Genomic DNA, 22,659 nt, shown 5'->3' with positions numbered 1-22,659 from the left:
AACCAGCAGGGAGAAACAAGATCAGCTACGCTATCAAGAGAAGCTCAGGAGTTATGGGAATGGCTAACACTTCACAACATAACTCTCAAAGCAGAACATGTAAGAGGCCTCCCCAATACACTAGCAGACAAGCTCAGCAGATCCTTGTCAGATTGCCACGAGTGGGAAGTGGACAACACTCAATTGTTCAGAGTGTTCCAGGCATGGGGCAAGCCAATGTTGGATTTATTTGCGACTCAATAGAACAAGAAATGCCGGTATTACGCCAGCAGATACCCTCAACAGGGGTCAAGAGGGAATGCCCTGTCCCTGCGATGGTCAGGGATTTATGCTTACGCCTTTCCTCCGATCCCGTTGATTCAAAGAGTGTTGCGCAAAATGAAGCTGGAGAGCTGCAGTCTCATCCTAATTGCTCCCTGATGGCCCCACCAGTATTGGTTTCAGGAGCTCATGTTGTTATCACAGGAGCCTCCAATCAAACTTCTCCCAGCTCCAACACTGCTGTCACACAACAAGGATCAGATACTTCACCCAGACCCTCAATCTCTGAAATTACACGCATGGCTCCTGACTTTTTAGAGTTTCAACACCTCCAAATTCCCCAGGATTGCCTGGACATCTTGAAGAGGGCGCGAGCCCTAGAGCACATTGAAGACTTATCGTCTTAAATGGAACCGATTCTGCTCCTGGTGTATGTCAAGCACTTTACACCCGATTGAAGCTCCTGCAGAAAAAATTCTTCCTTACTTCTTACATTTGGCTTGCTCTGGTCTTTCTTTTTCTTCGATAAAAGTCCATTTAGCGACACTATCCAGGTTCAGGAAGCTAGCTGGCATTCCCTCACTATGTTCTTCATCGTTAATAAAACAGTTCATGACAGGTCTTTTCCGGACTTATCTTCTGGTTAAACCTTCCCCACCAGAATAGGAGCTCAACTCGATCCTTTCACAACTGATGAAGCACTCGATCGAACCTATTCACAAAGCCGACCTCAAGTACCTAACATAGAAGGTCGCCCTAATTCTAGCTCTGACATCTGCAAAAAGAGTAGGAGAAATTCATGCTTTCATTGTAAAAGAACCTTTCTTGCATTTCTCTCAGGATTATGTCACTCATCGAACAAATCCAACTTTTATACCCAAAGTGCCTTCTCAGTTTCATCTAAACGAGCCAGTGAAATTACGAGTTTTCTTCCCAAATCCTACAACTCCAGCGGAAAGAATACTACATTCTTTGGACATCAAGCGATGGTTGAAGTTTTATCTCCAAAGGACAAAAAACTTCAGAAAATCAGATCAGTTATTCGTGGCTTATGGCCAAACTACGCTGGGGAAAGTGGTCACTAAAGCCACAATTTCCTGGTGGATAGCCTCTGCGATCCATTTTTGTCATGTCAAATCCAACAGACCATTGCAAAGAACTGTCAGGTCTCACTCTACAAGAACTGTAGCGGCGTCTACAGCATTGTTTGCAAGAGTGACGTTAGAAAATATTTGCCGTGCTGCGACATGGAAGAATGTCCACACGTTTACAAGACATTACTGCCTGCAATCAGCAAGTCAAGAAGATGCAGCAGTTGGTCAAGCGGTCTTACGTCATCTGTTTCCATAAGAACAGCTTCAGGTAACCAGTGTTTCCTGCATTGAATGATCAACCTATGCTTTCAATATGTCTGTGTATGTAAAGATGTAAATGCATTACAGTTTGCCTACTTGCTATGCTTGATATTACTTTTCCTGATTAATATCATATGACTGCTCTTTGAAATCTAGTCTTGTTTGTCGTTAGTAAGGTACTTACTTCACAATTGTTGGTGGTTAAATATAATGTTTATGGGAGTGTCTCACTATAAGTCCCCCACCATCCGCATCCGACTCTTACCTGGCATACTGCTTGCTACTCTGATTCAGGCATGTGAATCTATGAAAGATACCCCAATACTGGATAAGAAAACAAGTTACTTACCTGTAACTTCAGTTATCCAGTATTGGTATCTTTCATAGATTCACATGCACCCACCCTCCTCCCTGGAGAGTCAGTTCTCTAATTTGGGATACTTATTTCCCACTTGTGCTCATGAAAATCTGAGGAGAACTGGCTCTGCAAAAGAGGGTTCTAGGGGGTGCTATGAGCTGATTGGTTGGAACAAAGACTTTGGTCTTTTTAGCATAATGAGGTAGATAGGCTACTACAATCTAGGCCTCAGGCCTTTCTCTTAGGGCCTACTACTGTAATTTACCTTTGGCACTGCTTTTTTATATACCGTGGGACTCCCGCCTCGGCGGCGGGGAATGATTCAGGCATGTGAATCTATGAAAGATACCAATCCTGAATGACTGAAGTTACAGGTAAGTAACTTGTTTTCTTATTACTGATTGTGTGGGAACACATTAGAGGGTTCACACCTTGTTTCTTTTTGAGTAATTTCTCTTAGGATTTGCATGTTTTCTCTCAACATCTTCAACTTCTGGCTACCAAGTAAACACATTTTTTCAGATTTCTGCAGGTTTTCTCCTGTCAGAATGTCTTCCCTCTTTGTGAAATACTCCTCCTGTAGGAGAAAGAAAGTAGTGTCTGATCCACACAAGGTGTGTGTGGTGTCCGTCATCTTCACATTCAGTAAAGGATTGTGAATACTGAAAAAACATGTCAGAGTGCACAAAAACACTGCACTAGGCTAAAAGGCAAGTTAGACAATCTGAGGGCCGTAAACTAGCAAAGGATAATGAAAAAGCCTAAATAGCCATCTCCCATGAGCATCGCTGGTGGATGACATCACCTTGTATTACATTCTTGTCATAGGCACTTTAAAATTGAGTATCCATGTGGAAGCAGCATAAGCTTTGTTTTTCATCATTATGGACAATTTTACAAAAGAGGGCACCTCGATATTTTCTTACACAGGCAATACCCAAATTATTGTCTCCAATTCTCACAATCTTTATCAGACCCAACTCAAGTTCCAGTGCCATTGCTGCTAGTATTTGATGTTTACTCAGAATTGAATGACAATAAGACTTAGGTGATAACGCTCAGCAAACTCTCTTCCATCTGGTGTTCTGCATGGTAGCCTTCAAACGTTGGTGTTGCACTTATCGCTGTTATTTCCGTTAAAAAAAAAATACTAGGATTCACCCTTGATCGTAACCCAACAATGGCTAATCAAGTTACCAAAGTTGCTATAATGTGTTTTGTTTTTTAAATCTTAAAATGCTTTGGAAAAGCTTTAACCTCTACATAAACACCTTCCATCTTGACCTCTGTAACGTTCTTTATGTGGATATTGCAGAGCATCTCTTACAATGCCTCCAAATAGTCTAGAACTCTCCAATGCCTGATTCTCAGCCTGCCTGCTTGTGCTCACATCTCATCTCAAAGATCTGCATTGACTCCCCGTCTAGAAATATGTCCTCTGACTCTGTGTCCTACCTACGATCCTTTTCACAAGGCGACCTATCCGTACGCAAGTTAGATCAAATTCTCCCACTCACCCGCTTTGATCAGGAAATCATGCAATTATACCCCGCTTCAAAAGTGGTAAATTAGCCCTTCACTCTCAACCTAATTAACACACTTACTTGAAAAATCTCAGAATGTTGCTTTTTCAGTTGTAATTCTGCCAGTTTTGCGCTATGTTTTTTGCGCCAGGATGCCTTTATTGAGTAACAATCGCACTCTACAAATCTGATAAAATAAACAAATTCCTGGCCCATGTCCTAATACTTCTTGAGATTACAGAAAATACGTTTCTGAATCTGGCTATGGTGAAGGTTGTTGCTCCACGCCTGCAAAAAAATAAATAATGTAAAAAATGCAAACCACCTAAGCAAGATCCAACATTGTTGAAATGAGATCCAAAGCCTGAATCGATGATAGTCAATTTGATCGGAAAAGGGCATGCCTTTGAAAAAACTGAATCAATAGACAGGGAAAGCAAAAGTATTGATGCCACTGGAATGAAGATGTGTGGCACAGTGCCTACTTAACCAAAAAATGCCAGTGCTGCTGCTCTCTTGAGAGATAGCTCAGGGAGATCTGGGAAGGCATGAAGACCTTCATTTACTACTTGCTGCGTAATTGGTAACAAGACTTTGAGAAGATAGTCAGGAAAGGCTCCTTGATTTGTAACCAAGACATCAGTGCCACGATTGATTTTGCTGAGTTGTCAGCAACAGGTTATTGCTGTGGAGCAACACTGTCGGTTATACTGGTTGCACCTCAAGCCTGACACCAAGCTCAACACCATGAATTTCCCTTTTTCAGGCTCTTCTCCCCCCTTGCTGGTCAGCATACAGAGGAGGAGATGGTGATATGAAGGATGAAGTAGAAACTGTGATGGCGGAAGGGCTTGAAGAAACAATGACATTCAAGGGGGGGAGTGGTCAAGATGGCGACTGGAGCGGACGCAGCATTAGGAGCTCTGCAGTCCGCCCTTCAAAAATTAAATTCCCCTGCTCATCCAGCCGGTACAAGCCGGTCCTGATGCCTCAACCCGAAGGCAAGAAAGGGGACCTTACAGAATAAAATTCCATACCAGGAACCACAGCACTTAACGTGCTCCAGAGAAGAGGACGGAGCTGGGTGCGACCAGGCAGTGGCTCACCGCGGACAACGCTCATCCTACTGGCCCCCTGCTGACGGGAGCCATTGCATATCCCCCGCCCCCCTGAGGCCCGGAACTATCGGGGGCGTGGTTGGAGTGCGGTCGGTGAGGCCCAGTGTGGGAGAGCAGTGCCGAGGCCTCGCTCAACGGCTGCCCCTCCCACAGGAACGCATGAATTGAGACTGGAGTGCAATGGCTGAAACATGGCCAGATCCAAGTGCAGACAGAGCGAAGGAGGCGCGCAGACAGCGGATTCTGCTGGGTGCCGTGTCTGCATACCCAGACTGGGCCATACCAGGAATTAGTGACTGAGCGTGGCTGCGGGCCGTGTCGGCTTGCTGGGCGCTCACTGGACCGGAGGTTCACAAACGAGGAAGGTATGCAGGGGTACCTCATCAGGGGACGGGCCCTGCTGGGGACCCTAGCACGCATAAATTTATCAACTGCTAGAGATGTCAACCCTCCCTCCCCTACAACAATCAAAGCACTCCTCTCTAGCCGAGGTAGGGTAGAGGAAGGCACCTGGTCGGAGGCATCTGGGCCTAGCTACAGTATTCCTAATCTGCTACCAACTGTGATATGGGATGACCCCCTTGCAGGGGAAAACAGACAGCCCTAGTAATATCTGCCTAAAACTATTTTTCGAAGAGCACCTATGACTCTTCAGCTCACACAACAGGCATCATAAGAGTAGAGGAATAAGAGTAGAGGACACCCTGCCCACCAGAGCATATGTTCCATGGGGTCGGTGGGACTACTAGGTGGCGGCAGAGGTAAGGAAGATATAATGAAGGTATAACCACTGTCGACGTGTTACAGTGTGACCCCACATGTGCCCCAAGTCAAATGCCATGCACTTGGTCATATGAGTAACCAGACTGACCCTGAGCCCAAGTACAAAAGCTACAACTGTGACACAGATACACGCAAGACTGCAGATATACAGAGACGGTCACTGGTGTTTGAACAGTTGCCTATGGTGGAAGTCCATTGCTGTGTAATACATTGAAATATAGTGGCGACTTCTTGGAGTTCTGCCTTGGGTGCAGGGCCCAACCCCTTGATGCATTAGACCATGCAGACCGCAGTGGCACTTAAGATGGTTGATAATCATCCTCCCCACCCACTCAGCACCCAGAATACATAGCCATAGGCAAAGACAAGCCACAGAAAGGGGCCCAACAAATGAAGATAGATCAATACACAGCAAAGGGAGGCGCCTCCGAATCGGATGCCTTGGGCGAGACGCCCTTGGAGAGTGGAAATACGCAGCAGGACCCCACTGTAGTACAAATCCTTGCAGTTGTAGAGGCTTCCAGTATGCCCATACAGACCAAGATTGAAGCGGTGTCCCTAAATATTGGACTGATACGGGTAGACCTCCTTACTGTAGCTGAAAGATCCATAGCCAACGAACAAAACGTTACTGAGCTGCAGAGCAAGCTCTCCACACTAAAGGCAGCTCTAACGGACGTATCTGCCAAGTTGGTGGTCTAACACTCCGGACCGAGGATGCAGAGGGACGCATCCGAAGATGAAATCTCTAATTTGTTGGATTTCCGGAGGGAGCAGAAGGGATAACCCTGGAACTCGCTCGAAAAATGGATCAAAGAAACATTCCCCAAAGCGGAACTCTCTGCGATATTCGTAATTGAGAGGGCGCCTCGGGCTCTGGTGCCGCCACCTCCCACAGGTGCCCACCCCCAAACTCACTTTGCGAAGGACCTAAATTACAGGGATAATAACTGTATCCTAAAACTGGCACGTCGAAAGAGGGACCCCGTCTTCGAAAAGCATGTATTCCGTGTTTTCCCAGACTACACACGCTTAGTGCAACAAACAAGAGCTTCCTTTGGAGGGGTGAAACAGAAACTTAGGACGATGAAACTCCAAACTATGCATCTCTACCTAGCTAAGTTGAAGGTTATCCAAGGAGATCATGTTAATTTTTTTACATCACCAGAGGCCGCGTGGAACTGGCTGGAGGTGCGCAGATGAGGGAAGATCCTGCACGAGTGGGCGCGGCAGCAAGAACACCAGTGCTGGCACAACGAGAAAAAACTGTGGATGAGGTAGGAGATCCAGAAGAGCCTCCCACTCAACTCAACAAGTGGTAGTACAACACAACGGATCCTTGGATCTAGAATGGCCAGACTCTGACTGCGAGGACAAAAGGTCCCTTAGAATTGATCCAATGTTACAACAGGCTGAGCGAGTGGCGGCAAGGGCCCTAGTGGAGGAAGTCACTGCCTCGAACTCTGATGCCAGCATGGGGGATGCGGAAGAAGATATCCCCCAACTAGAGGACCCCTGAATCAGCTATAGACTGAGGCAGCATGTATGAGAAGGCCAATTGCTAAAGGGACGCGAAGAGTGTATGATACTAATGAAAAGAAGTCGGGATATGTGTAGATGGTGATTGGCCTGATGTACGGCATGATTGAGATGGGCACTGTCACAAGACAGGCGTACACCCCCCTTCTCTTTTTCTTTGCTAACTTTTCTTCACTCAAGACACATTTCCCCCTTTACTTCTTCTCTCCCCTGATTTACTGGTCAATATCTTGTATTTGTTCGCTGATGATTCCATAGTATAGTAAGGTATGACAGATAAGTGATAGGATGTATGTCTGGGCGTGAGTGGAGAACAGGGCTGGAAGGGTGCAGTTGGGGGACCCGCACTGCGTCCATGCGACTCACCAACCCAACCTGGTGTTGGGTATATATATTTTTGATGCTTAAAAGTGAGTTGTATGGAGGCATGGATATTGAACACAGGTTGTTGCGTGCCTGGATGATGTATAGTGTGAACATGTATTTCTTTATGATCATGACTTATTGTTAATTCGCCATTGATGTTGGATTCATGAAGATGGTTTTGCTCCTTTTTGGGGATTGGGAGGGTGCAGGGGGAGTTAAGAATACATGGGATAGCATGATTCATTTATGCAGTGTCTACCCGGGGGATGGGATGTTTCAGTTGTTAACTTTATGCAGCGACGGTGGTGGAGCGATGAGTAAATGGAGCGGGTATGGCCACAGGTTATAAGAAATGGGATCATTTAAATCTATAACATGGAAAGTAAGGGGGCTTAGTTCATTTGTGAAGCACTACAGAGTTCAGACTTACTTGCGGAGGCAGTCTGATCATGTGGTGATGCTGCAGGAGACTCATCTGTTAGTCTCCGAAATACGGAAGTTACATAGGAAATGGAGGGGACAATTATTTTCATCCACCTACTCCACATGCACACAAGAGGGGTGGCGATCTGTGTAGCCCCACAGGTCCTGTTCCAAGTGCACGGCTATACCGCAGACATAGAGGGGAGATATGTGGTGGTACATGGCATATTAGATGGCATGGATGTATGCTTGGTGAATGTCTATGCCCAGAATGTAGACGATGGCAAGTTGTATCTAGCTGTAGAGAAACTGTTCTTCTCTTACATAGGGATGCCATTAATATGGGTATGGGATTGTCGGTGACTCTGCGAGATGTGATGAACCGCTTTCATTACATCGACATTTGGCGTGAGGCGGACCCTGGCATACAAGGGTACACTTGCTATACACCATCCCTGGCCATATTTAGTAGACCTGACCGTTTCCTGTCCTCCAAATAAGGCCTCTGTGGATGTGGCACAGACCCGCTCACTGGGCTGCTTTCTGTCAGACCATGCCACAGATACTCCATAGAGAAGGCAATAAATCAGGGAGGCTGTTATAGTGGCTGCTGAAACTGGAGCATCCCCCGCTTATATTGATGCTTAAACACTCTGATGGAACCACTGCCACTACGCAGACTGGCGTTACTCCATTTTGCACGACCATTTAGCTGAGATATATCTAGAGGCCCCAGGGGTCATTCCCACTGAGGATCAGGAGTTTCTAGCTGACGTGCCCCTCCCTCTTCTTACCGAGGAACAGGTGGTGGGCCTGGACCCAGCGATCCAACTATATGAACTACGGGAGGCAGTACTAAGTATGTCTCAATGTAAATAACCAGGTCCATATGGCGTTCCGATGGAATTCTACCAGGCATATGCTGATTTATTACTTTCCCGACTATTAGAGACTATGCAGGAGGCCAAACAAGTGGAAGCCTTGCCACAATCCATGAGAGAGGCACAGATTGTCATGATCCCAAGCTGGGCAGAGATCTACGTGATCTTGGCTCGTCAGACCCTTGTCAATGCTGGGCGTTGACACTAAACCACTCGACAAGGTTCTGGCAATGCGCCTAGGTAAAGTAGTAACACATCTGCGGAGAAAGTGACCATTTTCGCTATTTGGGCATACAGGTAGCTCATCTGCCAGATGCTAAATACGCGTTGAATATGGCAGCGGTTGTTACGGGCACGAAGGAGTCGGTTTGGTTCTGGAACAGACTACCTCTCTTGGTTGTCGGACATGTGGTCATGGCAAGGAGGATTATGCTCCCTTGTTGCTTTTATGGACCCCAAAACCCATTCAGCAGCATCCCGAAATCCACTTTCAACATCCTGAACAGTCTCCTAACCACATTGGTGTGGGCCGGAGGATGCAGCAGGGTAAAACTCAAAATACTTAAGTTGGATAAGGACTCGAGGGGAGGGGGTTTTGACTCCCAGATGTCAGACTATTTTGTGGGATTCCTCCAATATTCTGCACAGTGGTGTGCAGAGGGCCGCAATGTAGAAAAAGCCTTACTGGTGGACTGGGGCAACAGGATAGAACTACCAAGATATCTCATGATGGGCTCCTCAACCCCTGGGTCATGCCCACATATAATCCGGCAGGTAGCAGAGGCCTACTCACTCCCACTCCAATAGCTACTGTGTTTCCACCAAATCCAATCAGTCATTTATATTACAAAATGATATGAGGGCGATGCACAACAGCTATGGACATGCATATGAATGGTACCTTCTTGATTTTCGACGAGGCAAAGGAGTGGTTCCAAGTAACGGACGGTCACTTCCTACAATATGCGAAAACATCACACATGGTGCACGAAATATGGACCTCGTTTCCAGACGAGACAAAATAGTCCCACACATTAGCATTGTTACTTGACCCGGGGTCCACAATTTCACACATATATAAAGCTCTGAAAGAGGATTGCACAGTTGAGATATCCATGATAAAAGACAGATGGACAGCGGACTTACCTTCTCCACTCACGAGGGCGAGTGGACAAGGGCATTTGCACAGGTACGCGAGGTAACCAGTAATGCAAGATTCAAACTCACTCTGTTTTACTACCTACACCACACTTACCTGACGCCTTAGAGACTGGCATGCTTCACTCCAAGGCACCCATTAGCATGCCCCGATGCGGTATGAACCCAGCAACATTTATTCATATGACCTTAAACTGCCACCTACAACCGTATTGGCAACAAGTGATCCAGGAGCTCTGAATCGCTAAGCCAATGCGAAAAGTGGCATCAATTAAATAGTGCTTACTAGGAGTACTTCAGACACCAAAATAGGCAACCCACATGAGATAATAATTTGCACTATTCCCCCTAGATTAGACAAATGGAGGACAGACAGACAAGAGTGGGGTGTGGCTCAGGAGTGCTGCCTGCGAGCTGTGCGTAGGGACGAGAATGCAGAGCGAGATTCGGAAGAATGGGGACAAGATCAGAATGAAAGGGAGGGGATCAACACAGACGTCAAATTATACCACCTCCACACCGAACACGGAGAATGGAGAAAAACCCCGCTCCCACATATAACAATAGCCTTTATCAGATGGCAGAAGAGGGTACCCCTGCCTCCCTTGAAAAATAATATTGGATATCCAATAGTCCTGATCTAGATGGCTTATATATATTGCCTATAGGATGGGGTTCCGCTACTTGTCGCTTCTAAGGTTCCTTTTATTATTTTTATGACTATAAGTTACAATAAGTACTGCTGCACACATTTCTCCTGTGTGGAAAGGGCTTTAAACACCAAAATAGCCATTACATGCCTAGCAATTAAACTATTGAGTGAGACATGCCAGCACCCTAGTAGATTCCCACGATATAACATGTTAATATTTCGCCTGGTAATGTTGCATTGTAACATATATGATGTAATGTGATATCTGTGCAGTGTTGCAATAAAAATAAGTTTTGATTCAAGACCAGAGATCGCCCTTCGATGGCCATATCAATAACATCAGCAACAAGGCCAAAATGGATCTCTGTCAAAGGAAGTCTTCCAAGGCTAATTCACAACAACACAGCCTTATATTGCCTCCAGAAGACTTTCCTGTAGCAACCAACAATAACAACTTAAAAACCTCACTCTGTTTACTACTCCAGTGGGGTATGTGGTATATCCTGTGGAATAGAATAACAACAAACAAGTGAGTGCTGCATCGCTATTAATATATATTTAGTACATTAGAATGCAAAACTGTCTGTTCTTGTGAAACCAACTACAAAGCACCTCATAACCATCTTCGGGAAACAGATGTTAGTGCTGTAGGGAAACGCGCAATCAGACCAGTTCCGGTGCCCTCAAAAAGACAAGGAATTTATTCCTGAGTAGTTTCTCATCAAAAAGAGAAATCTGAAATCAAAGTCCATTCTAGATCTCTCTTTTACCAACAAGTGGCTCAAGCCAGAGAAATTCCAGATGCTCGCTCTCCACCAGATCTTTCCACACATAAAACCTGGAGAGTGGATATGTACAATAGACCTGCAATATACCTTACACCACAGGTAGTATCTGAAGTTTGTTGTGGTCAGCTCTCGTTTCCAATATAGAGTTCATTCATTTGGCATGAAATGTGCCCCATGCACATTATCCAGTTGCATCGCACTGCTAGCTGCCCATCTCAATCATTAATGAGTATTTACCTATCACAACTCGGACGACGAGCTATTGAAGGTTCACAGTTGTTCAAAAGTGAAGCACAATTTCCACTAAATAGCTGATTGTTTTGCATTTTACTCCTTCAGATCAACCGTCACAATTCAGTGCCATTGCTTGCTCAAATTCTGTTATCAAGGGATATTAATCATCACAACAAAAGGAAAAGGTTCCTTTGGAGGAGAGAGTGTCATCAATTTGGGACAAAAAACACCAGTTGAGCAAGGCCAAATCAACATCTCCAGAAATGTTTCATCCTGGCTGCATAGCTTCCTCTGTTGCTATTGTTCCAAATACAAGACTGGATAAGAGACTTCTGCAGCAGTTCCCAGATAACCAATGGTCGCAAAAATACAACTGGCACAATAGGCTTCAGCTGTCCATACCAGCAAAAACAATCTCTTATGGTGATGCAAAAGAGAGATCTTGCTTCAGGAATTGCTTTTTCAGCCGTAGTCTTCATTGCAGACATTTTCCACAGATGCTCATTTCAATCAATCAGTCAAGCATGATTTATAAAGTGCAGCTAATCACCCGTAGGGTTATCCAGTGACCAACCAGATTTTGTGTGCATTCCAGAATTCTAGGAGTGAGGTGGAGGTTCAGAGATGAAGGGGGAAGTCGTTCAGGATGTAGCAGCGAGGTAGGAGAAAGAGCGTCTACCACTGTTGGTATGCCGGATGTGGGGGGGTGTGCGAGAGGTGGAGCGCAGGTGTCTGGCAGGTTGATGGAAGTTCAGGCAGTAGTTGATGTAGGCTGGCCCTTGGTTGTGCAGGGCTTTGGAGGTGTGCCTCAGCATCTTGAATTGGCACCTCTCCTGTATGGGGAGCCAGTGGAGGTTCTTGAGGTGAGGGGTGATGTGGTTCTGTTTGGGGAGGTCGAGGAGGAGTCTAGCCGTGGAGTTCTGTTAAGTTTGCAGTCTCTTGAGGAGGTGAGTGGTGAATTCTGTGTAAAGTGCATTGCCATAGTCCAGACGACTAGTGAGTAGGGCTTGTGTAACACTGCATCACCTGTTGATGGGGAGCGATTCAAATATTTTCCAGAGCATGCGAAGGGGGAGGAAGCAGGCAGGTGAGACTGCATTGATCTGGGTTTTCATCGTCAGTTTACTATCCAGGGTAATTCCAAGATTACGAGCATGGTCTAACATTGTGGGTGAGGGTCCTAATACTGCGGGCCACCCGAAGTCATTCCGTGGGAAGGTGTTGTTGCTGAAGATCAACGCTTCCTTTTTTTCTGTGTTGAGATTTAGACAGTTGTTTTTCAGCCATTTGGCGCTGCTGGTTGTAGGACGCTGGCTCTGTATATACTGTATTAAAACAAAGTACACTGGCTAGAGAGTACAGTGGGTCCCCAGTTGGTTTACAGAGGTTAAAGTAGATAATACTCACGCTTTCTTTTGTGTTAGTGTGGGCAAGCAGTTAGACTTATTAGAGGGTAGTGCAAAGCATGTATTGTACTCACAGAGGCAATAAACAAGACACTCACTTAAAGAATAAATCTGATACCAATTTAGAAAAATAATTCTTTTTATATATACTTTCGAACCAAGAACTTTATTCAAAGGTAAGTACTGTATCTCTTATGAATTTTCAGTGATAAGCCAATAGTTCAAAGTCGTGCGCAATTACGCACCATGCAGTCCTATGTGAGGAAAAAGCAAGTGGGTAAAGCACATAACATAGACAGTTGTAGGGGGTTCACCTTCCGGGTTTAAAGTAGCAGGAAGCCATGGTCCAATGTTCCACTAACAGCTCGTCAGGTGCATCCCGAATTCTGCCAGGAGCAGAGAGTTGGTGGAGTTGGTAGCTGTCGCTAATACGCTAGTCCGAGGGAGTTGTTGGGCAGTTTGCCAAGGCTGGTAGTCCTCTGAGGTTTTTAGAGGCCACACAGCAGCAGGACGAGACATTTCGCCTGGATTGTTGAGTCTTGAAACTGCAGGGTTTGCACCAAAACTCTGCTGCAGGCACTCAGTTCTCGGGTTTCGGTTCAGTCGCTTCTTTGTCCTATTCATCTTTAGATCAGTCAAATCTGAAGTTCAAGGTCGAGGAGTGCCACCTAACTACTCAATTTCAGGGCATTAACAGGATTACCGGTTAGTAGCTAATGGGCTGCCTACCTGTATAGGGTGACTACACCCTCTATATGATCACTTCCTTTGGGAAGTGGACATAACCCTGACCCTAATAGGATAATTCTATCCAGCACAAGATGGAGGACTCTGAAAAGCGGGGTCCACATCAGTTGGCTCACGGGGGGGGGGGCTGAATGTGGACACCTCCTATTCTAGCTAATTTTACCACCGTCTTGCTGCCAAAAAGTGGGGTCAGGACAGGGGGATGGGCACCCTGGAATTTCCATCCTGGGGGAGATGTGAAGACCTCCACCCAGAGCAGGCTTTGTTCCTGTCCTCCGAGGTCAAAGGCTCTCACCTCAGGAAGTCAGAAACCTGTCTATGGTGGCTGGCTGGCCGAGACCAGTCAGTCAACACACTAGTAGTTGGGAGGTTTTTAGGGGACTTCTCTAAGGTGCCCTCTGTGCGTATTTATTAATAAATCCAGCAATGGCATCAGTGTGTGTTTATTAAGACGAGATGTTGGTATCAAACACTTTGGGGTATAGTGAAGCCATCATATAGCTGGGGAACTTGTGATGACGAGTGTACAGCCCGTGTACTCATGGCTTCTCTGTGCATTAGTAATATCTAAAAGTGAACTTATATTTCACTGGGGCATATCCACTCTAGCAGATATGCCCTCACATGGGTAGGGTGCACCCTGTCAGAGGGCTATAAGGCCTGCCATAGGGGTGACTGACCTATACCACATGTAGTGCTGGCAGGCATGGCACACAGGGATGTGTTCCATGTCGACTCTTTGGTTTTCTCTGTCACGCAGCTAAAACCAGTTACCTACTCTCATCATATACCTGTGGAAGTTGGCTCTTGTGTTGTGGGGTCTTCTGAGTGTGAGTGGATGATCTGGGTGTCATCTCTGTAGGAAATTATGTTTAATCCATGTGCTCTGACTATGTTGGCAAAGGGGGTCATGTAGGTATTGAACAGAGTGGGGCTGAGGGGCGAGCCTTGAGGAACGCTGCAGTTGAAGTTCTTGGGTTCCGAGGTGAACGGTGGGATACAGATTCTCTGGGTTCTTCCAGTGAGGAAAGAGGTGTTCCACTTGAGGGCGTCTCCTTGGACTCTGTTGTCTATTGATCAGGGTTTAGTGTGTTAAAGTGTTAAATGCAGTCGAGAGGTCGACTAGGATCGTGGCTGCCATTTCTCCTCGGTCAAGGAGGCATCTGATGTCGGTGGCAACGATTAGGGTTGTTTTGGTGCTGTGGTTGGAGCGGAATCCAGATTGGGAGGTGTCCTTAAGATTGTGGTTCTCAAGGTGTTCGGTGAGTTGGTGGTTGATGGCTTTTTCAAGGACTTTGGTAGGGAAGGGGAGCAGAGAGATGGGACAGTAGTTTTTGAGTTTGTTGGGGTCAGCAGACATTTTCTTTTAGAAGGGGTTTGACTTCTGCTTGTTTCCCTTATTCGAGGAAGGTGGCCATGGTGATAGAGGTGTTGAAGAGGGTGATGAGCTCACTGTTGATCTTCTTGCTCCAGAGGTTAAGAATGTGGTGGGGACAGGGGTCTGTAAGGTCTTCTGAGTCGATGGAGTTCATGATTGCTGTGATTTTCTGTGTGGTAAGTTGGTCCCAGATGGTGAATAGGCATTTGGGGCTTGCATCTTTGGGAGCGAGGTGGCCGAAGAGGTTGGAGGGGGGGTGCTGGGGTTCAAAGCTCTTGTAGATGGTGGAGATCTTATCATGGAAGAAGTCTGCCAGGGTGTGTAAAGTTCCTGGTAAGGTGTGATGATGATTTCGGTGGCAGAGGGTTTGGAAAACTCTGACAGTGTTGAAGAGTTCTTTGCTGTGGCTGGAGCCGGCTTTTATGTGGTTCTCCAGGGCGTTCTTTTTCATCTCCTTTAGGAGCTGGCAGTAGTGGTTGAGGGCTGTCTTAAAGGTGGCTCTATCTGCAGATTCCTTGCTGGTGGCCATTTTCTTTCTAGCTGCTTGCAGTTGCGTTTCGTGGTTCTGAACTCCATGGTGTACTTTTTGCCCTGTTTGATGGGGGTGAATCTGTCGGCGCAGTGGGTGATCCAGGCGGTGAAGTTCTCAACCGCTTGTTCTAGGTTGATTGCGGTATCGGGGTCGAGAAGTGTTAAAGGCGTCGATCCACTGGCTCTCGGACACTTTTCTCCATCTGCAGTGAGGGGCGCTGGGTGGTGCAGGGAGCTCTGGTGATGACTAAGTGGACAATGGCGCGGTCAGTCCATGTGAGTTCGGTGACATGACTGTACTTGACTCTGTCGTTAAGATGGGGTCAAGTGTGTGTCCTGTGTTGTGTGTTGGGCTAGGGACTAGTTAGGTGAGGCCAATGCTCGTGCTTTTAAAGAAGTTTGTGGGGTTGGTATTGTTGAGGTCGTCGAGGTGGAAATTTAGGTCTCTGAGGAAGATGTAGTCTTGAAGTCCATGGAGGGGGGCGATGAAGTCAGGAATGGTGTTGTAGAAGCTGGGCCTTGGTTCTGGAGGTCTGCAAGCAACGGTGCTCCTGATGGTGGATTTGCTCTATATCTGGAGCTCAAAATTGAGGTGTTGCATGATTGGGGTGGTGTCATCTGCGGTGGTGGTGCAGTGGATGTTTTCTTTGTGGATGATGGCGATACCGCCACAGTGTTTTTTGATACACTCCCCGTGTGCTATCTTGTACCTGTTGGGTGTTGCTGAGGTGATGTCCGGAGAGGATGCCGGGTGAGCCAGGTCTCGGTGAGGAAGTTGACGTCAGGGGCAAGGCTTGCAGGAAGCCAGATCAGTGGTGGTAGAAACGAGTGGGAGAAGTGAGCACAATCCAGCAGAAAACAAGGCAAAAATACAACATAAACATGTCAAAATACAACAGAAAAACAAGGCAAAATCCGCAGAAAACAAGGCTAATACCAAAGAAGATGAGGCAAGCGGAAGACCTGCTGCTCAGGGCAGCAAGGGGGAACTTGGCCAGAGACCTGCTCATCTCATCTCATCTAGGACAGTTGTCAATGCAGGATTGTTGTTTAGACAGGGTACATATTATATCAGCTGGCTGGAACTGAGAGTGCTCTATCTGGCTGTCAAGGCTTTCCTTGCGTTTTTGACGACAAATGCAATTCTCGTCTAAACGGGCAACATGCTAATCCTAAAAAAAGCACTGAAGCAAAAAATCAAGAATCCGATCACTTTAGGCTCAATGGATTTGGCAATGGGCCTTAGCTAGGGGCAACATGTAGAAAGCAGTGCATATAGCCGGCTCATTCAATCACCAAGTAGGCTTTCGAAGTCCATTCTACAAAGAAAACTAAATATAACATCAATGAATTTAGCAGCATTGCTCCTAAGAGAAGACAGTAAGTCCAATCTGATTTCCTCCAACTTGTACGAACATCTCAAGGAAGCCAAACGACTGTCTACAAGATCACGTTATTCCTTTCAGTACATGTTGCTTGAATAACAGACACAGCTAGATTACTTGCTAGAAGGATGTCATCATATCTTACCTTTTAAATTTGGCTCTTTTACATCTGGCTCAATCCAATCTACAATGTTCTTCTATCGAAGTCCACCTTGCTGTAACTAGCATATAAGAAAACCCCTAATCAGGTTTCCTTTTTTATTAAATCCCTGTTAACAAGTACTTTTTAGAAAGGCTTACAGAAACACTGTCTCCACCTTGGGACCTCAATCTAATCCAGCAGAAATCACTTTTCATTAAACTGTTATATTAGTCGGTCATTTGTTTTTGAGCAATTTCATGAATTTTTACCTCTATTTAATAGTCACTGTCAGTATATTGTCCAAATTGCAGTTTTCACTGGGTTAAGTTTTTTCCATTATGTCAGGGATGTCTTTGTAACACTACGAGATATGGAAATCTGCACTAATGTGGTGAAAGATATTAAAGTGTCCACAATATGCTTCAGGTTGACTCTGATTGTTCATTTTAGCGTTCAGATCTAAGGAGGAGGATATTTAACCTGGCATCCTTCTGAGTTTGTTTTACAAATCACCACTTATACTGTGTAGAAACCTTTGTCAGTGAAGGTCCTGACTGTTAATAAAGGTATTTTCGAGTTTCTGTGGTTGATTGTATTGATCATCAATACTAGAAACTTGTGTTTCATGTTCATGTGGTCTGTATGCTGAGTTTAATTAACTGTATACACTGTAAAGGTGTTATTTCCTAAAAGAAAGCACACTTTGCATAATTACAAATTGGCTGAGGTATGTACTGTTTATTATACTGTAATTGTAATTTTCCGATTATGACTAAGGCACGCCATGTGATTGTTTCTCTATCTCTTGTTCATTATTACTATTTCTTAGATAACCTAGTAGTAACAAAATATGGTGGATAAAAATGTGCATAAAATATTGTGTTAAGGTGTTGATATATAAATACATGAAATAAAAGAACTAGTGATGTATAGAAATCTTAACCAATGAAATGTCACTTACTAAATAAGGATCGTAGATATTTTATTACAGTAAAACCTTTTTATTTTATTGGTGCCTCGTCCTTCTTTTAATTTTATATAATTGTGACACCTGAAAGAGACAATTAGTTATAGATTCCTTACCTTAGAATTACGCCCAGGCGTCCGACTGGATCCGGAGACTTTTTAGTCAGCAGTACCCCTGCGCTTCGAAAGGTAGCATCAGTTGGCGTTGTGGTCGCCGGGATGATGTCGCAGTAGCTACACCTGGCAGGTCCCTGAACGCCAGGGCAGACAAACTCCTCCGTAGGTGCATGATGGATCACGAATGACGTCTTCAGTCGGTAGTGGCGCATGGTCTCTTTCAGCATTGGGGGGAGGCTTGGTTAGATCTGTTCACCACCGAAGGGAACGTGCAATGTCAGCAATTCTGCACGTTGGAATTTTCATGGCAGCACTCGTTAGTCAGCGCTTTTCAACGCAAGTGGAGTTGCGGTCTTCTATACGCCTTTTCGCCTATACCACTTCTGCCCAGAGTGCTGAAGAAGATCAAGCGTGACCGGGCCCAATTCTTCCTTGTGGCTCCGGATTGGGCACAAAGAGTCTAGTATTCCGAGTTGTTACACATGGTCATTGAGCCTCTGATCCGACTGCCTCTTCAGGAGGATCTTCTGCCGCAGCAGCAGGGGACGGTCCTCCACCCGAACTTGTCGAGCCTCCACCTCCTTTCCTGGAGATTGAACGGTGACAGTTGGCAGCCTTTGACTTTCCTCCCGACATCTGTGATGTTATCTTGGCAGCCAGGCATCCCTCCACTAAGACGGTATACTCCTACAGATGGAACAAATTTGTGGCATGGTGCACAGCAAAGGTTGTGGATCCCCTTTCTGCCCCACTTTCTGAGGTTCTCTTGTTCCTCCTTTCCTTGGCTCAGCAGGGCTCTGCTCTGGGCACTCTTAAGGGCTATCTCTCAGTAATTTCAGCCTTTCTTAAGCTTCCTGATCAGCCTTCTCTTTTCAAATTCCCTGTTGTAAATCGCTTCCTTAAGGGCATTACTCCTCTTTTTCTTCCAGCTCCCTTCGTAATGCCTCAGTGGGACTTGAACTTGGTCCTTACCTACCTTATGTGCGCTCCCTTTGAGCCGCCTTATAACTGTCCTCTCAGACTTCTTACTTTAAAGACTACCTTTCTGGTTGCCATCACCTCTGCTTGCAGGATGAGTGAGCTCCAAGCACTTTCTTCCAAGCCTCCTTTTCTGGCTGTTAATATCCTTTGGGTTCCCCTTGTTTCTAAAAATGTTAATATGGATAATGCCGTCCTAAGAACCAGACCTTCCTTTCGTCCCAAGGTGGTTACATCTTTCCACATTGGTCAAACCATCACTTTGCCCACCTTCTTTCCGCCTCCACATCCTTCTAAGGAGGATGAGAGGCTCCACCATCTGGATCCAAAACGTGCGCTTTCCTTTTAGTGGGATCGCACTAAGCAATTCGGATTGGATGACCAGCTCTGTGTTGGCTACGTGGGTCGTTTTGTGCTTTAAAGTTTGCTTTTCTTTGGCAAAGTAGGAGCCTTCAGTGGGACTCTGCACCCATTCCACCAGGGAAACGGAAACTACCACTGTTGTGGGCATCTCTGCACATGTTCACCAAACACTAATACCTAGACAGCCAAGTCCGGAAAAACTGCTTCTTTGGCCGTTCTGTTCTCCAGGACTTTCTGTTGTGAACTTGTTTTGCAGACCCACCTCCGGGATTGGTATTTCTGCGGTATATATTCTAAGGTAAGGAATATATAACTAATTGTCTCTTTCAGATGAACAAGTTACTTACCTTCGGAAATAATATATCTGTAAGAGACATAGATTAGTTATAGATTCATTACCACCCCACCCATCCTCTCTGTTCTGCGAACTGACTTCTAAGGTCAGGGAATCCCTTTCAGAGCCCTGGTTGGGTGTACTAGTGTCAGTGTCTTGTATGGCTCTGCGCTTCTGGCATGGAATGTTGTGTAAAAGAACTGACGTTACCGCGCGAGGGCAGCGTCTAAGTAGCTACCACGACGTCTAAGTAGCTACCGCGACATCATCTCGGCAACCAAGATGCCCACAACAAACGCGGAGACGACCGACGCCACCTATCGACGCGCTGGGGTACTGCTGACGAAAAATTCTCCGGATCCAGTCTGATGCCTGGGAGTAATTCTAAGGTTAGGAATCTGTAACTAATCTATGACTCTTACAGATATATTGCTACCAAATGTAAGTAACTTGTTTAATTGTGACACCTGAGAGGTAACTGTAAAAGCTTTGGATTCTATTCTCCACTCCTTACTTAACAACTTGCACTTATCTATTTTATTATGCTTAACTTGGCTCTATATGCGTTCATACTTTACTGTAAATTATTACAGTATTAAAAAAATTATGTTCCACAACTCTAATGATTTGCTTATGACTTTGATGTTTATCATTTTAATTCCAGGGAATATTTAAGGATGAAGAAGACCTTAATTTATTTGATGAAGATTTCCGAAACACATTTCAACAAAGACGAACAGACCTACTTTCCGATGAGGGTTGGCAAGATTAAGATTTAGTATCTGTTCTTGCTGGCAGATCCTCTTCTGGTGATTAGTTTACCGTGAAACAAAGTTGTGGCCAAGAACTGGTGATCTTATGTGATGTCATTTTTATGTTGTTCTTAGGACTAAATCGCACATTATGCTAATTACCCAGTGCTTTGAAACATGCTATCACACTGATAATATCACTTTGTAAAATATGACAAGGCTGTGTGCCATTATACTAATAAAAGTAATTGAAATGAAGCCTATGATTGCAATCCGTATGAGTATGGGTATCCCATTCTCATACCTATACCATATATTTATGAGTCCATGAGAAGAAAAAAACTGTGCACTATCCGAATGTGGTATGTTGATCTAAACATGGTTATTGGTTTCACATTTGGAAGTAGGTTCTCCTTTTCTTTTTCATTGTGTGGTCTGAGTGAAAGGAACTCCTAAAAACCCTTTGGAATAATATGACTGCAAGGTTTCTGAGTTAAAATGATCCAAAGGGATCAAAACTGCAGGAACGTATACAAAGGATAACAAACTGCTCCATATGTTTATCTGGATGGTTGAATTTGTTTTCTGCTCAATAAGGAAATATCACATCACGTACAAAATATATCATGTTTTACCATATTCAAGTTATGTATCAATGTACTTGATCATAGTAATTCACACAATAACATTTATTACATTCAAACAGTCTTTGTGCCACAGAACAACACAAAAACATAAATATGAAAACAATTATATATACAGCGCAAACTACGCATTTTAAAACCAAAACAAACCAGAAACTAAATGTTTCATAATTATACATGATGTGGGGAAAATAAATGGATACAAAACAGTCTCTTAAAACAATTAGTTTGCCTCCTTTCTGAACCAAAAAGCTTTAGAATGATAATTCCCCTCTCTGCCAACACATTTCCACACCAATTTTCCAAGGTTTGATTTATTTTCTTGTGTTTGTTGCCCTTAAGGGGAGATCTGTGTCTTCTTTCTGGACTGATCTGTCATTCAAAAATTGAAGAATCTCAGCCCTGGTTTTCAGCATCTAGAAATATGGCCCGTCACTCGTTGTTAGGGAGATTTGGCAGCAGTCAGACTAGGCATCTGAGGCATAGCCCAAGCACCTATTAGTAATGTTGGGCACTGATATTTGATTTTTTCAGTCGAATGAGGAACCGAACGCAACTGCCGGAGGGACATAATGCCTGTCCAGTAGAGACAAGCAGAGAGGAAAGACCAGACTTTGGGGGCCTGACTTAGACAGCGACTGCAGTTGAGGGGATGACAATTGGGGCTCGGCCCCCTGTATGAGGTGAGCGTGTGTCCCATCTGTCAAGAGTGCAATCCCCTGGGGCCCGAACTGAGAACATTACTGCAGCAGGAGCCAGCTTGGGAACAGCACAACCAGACCGACCTGGATAAGCCATGCTGAGAAAGCCGGCCGGCCTGGGAGTCAATCATCATCAACAACTAGGAACGGCCCGCAATGTTAGGGCCTGTCCCCTATCATCATGTACCCCAGTGTGCAAACGCTTGAGGCAGGAGCGGTCTGAAGAACAGCATGGCTTGGATGGCCGAGTGCTGCCAGTAGAAGGAAGCAGATACATGGCGGAGAGCCCAACCACTTGGGTCCAGCATGAGCCAGCACCCCTCAGATTGCAGCAGTTACCACAGGGCGAGTGAAGAGGCCGTGGCCATAGGCACCCGGTTCAGGAGTGTCACCACAAGAGACATCAGTTAGGCGAGCTGTCGTAATCACTGATAATCCTCTGGATCACTCTGTGGTACTCCCCAGGGAACCCCAACTGGTCCCAGACTCGATAGCTGATGGAGACAAATTGGACCATATACTGGAGGCAATAGAGGACCGCTCTTGAGTGGTCCTAGAAATCAAGACAGACACTGTGGCTGTGGAACTCGCCCTGCTTCGTGACGACCAGCGTAAGCTCAAAGAAAAGGTCCACACCCATGGCTCAGCAAGCTACCCCGAAGAGTAGACATCAATGTATAGTTTTTACAAGAGTCTGACTTTACTGACTCTGAGGGCATGAAAGTTACAAATAAATTGAAAGGTCTATTCTTCCACATATCCTACTTGGCATATGC

At 45.4% G+C, this 22,659-nt stretch overlaps 1 protein-coding gene across 1 annotated transcript in view; it reads left to right on the top strand.

Moving 5' to 3' along the window:
- Positions 1-20,796, top strand: part of MNS1 (meiosis specific nuclear structural 1) — a 241,947-nt gene extending 221,151 nt beyond the window's left edge. The window contains exon 10 of the mRNA XM_086958353.1: positions 20,451-20,796. Within this exon, the coding sequence (XP_086814479.1) occupies positions 20,451-20,558 (108 nt within the window). The 3' untranslated portion in view covers positions 20,559-20,796. The remainder of the gene's footprint in view (positions 1-20,450) is intronic.
- The last annotated feature ends 1,863 nt before the right edge of the window (positions 20,797-22,659 follow it).

Source organism: Lissotriton vulgaris, chromosome 2_1, assembly GCF_964263255.1.
Source record: "Lissotriton vulgaris chromosome 2_1, aLisVul1.2, whole genome shotgun sequence".
Taxonomy (NCBI): Eukaryota; Metazoa; Chordata; class Amphibia; order Caudata; family Salamandridae; genus Lissotriton; species Lissotriton vulgaris.
This window is presented reverse-complemented; position numbering and strand designations above follow the sequence as displayed.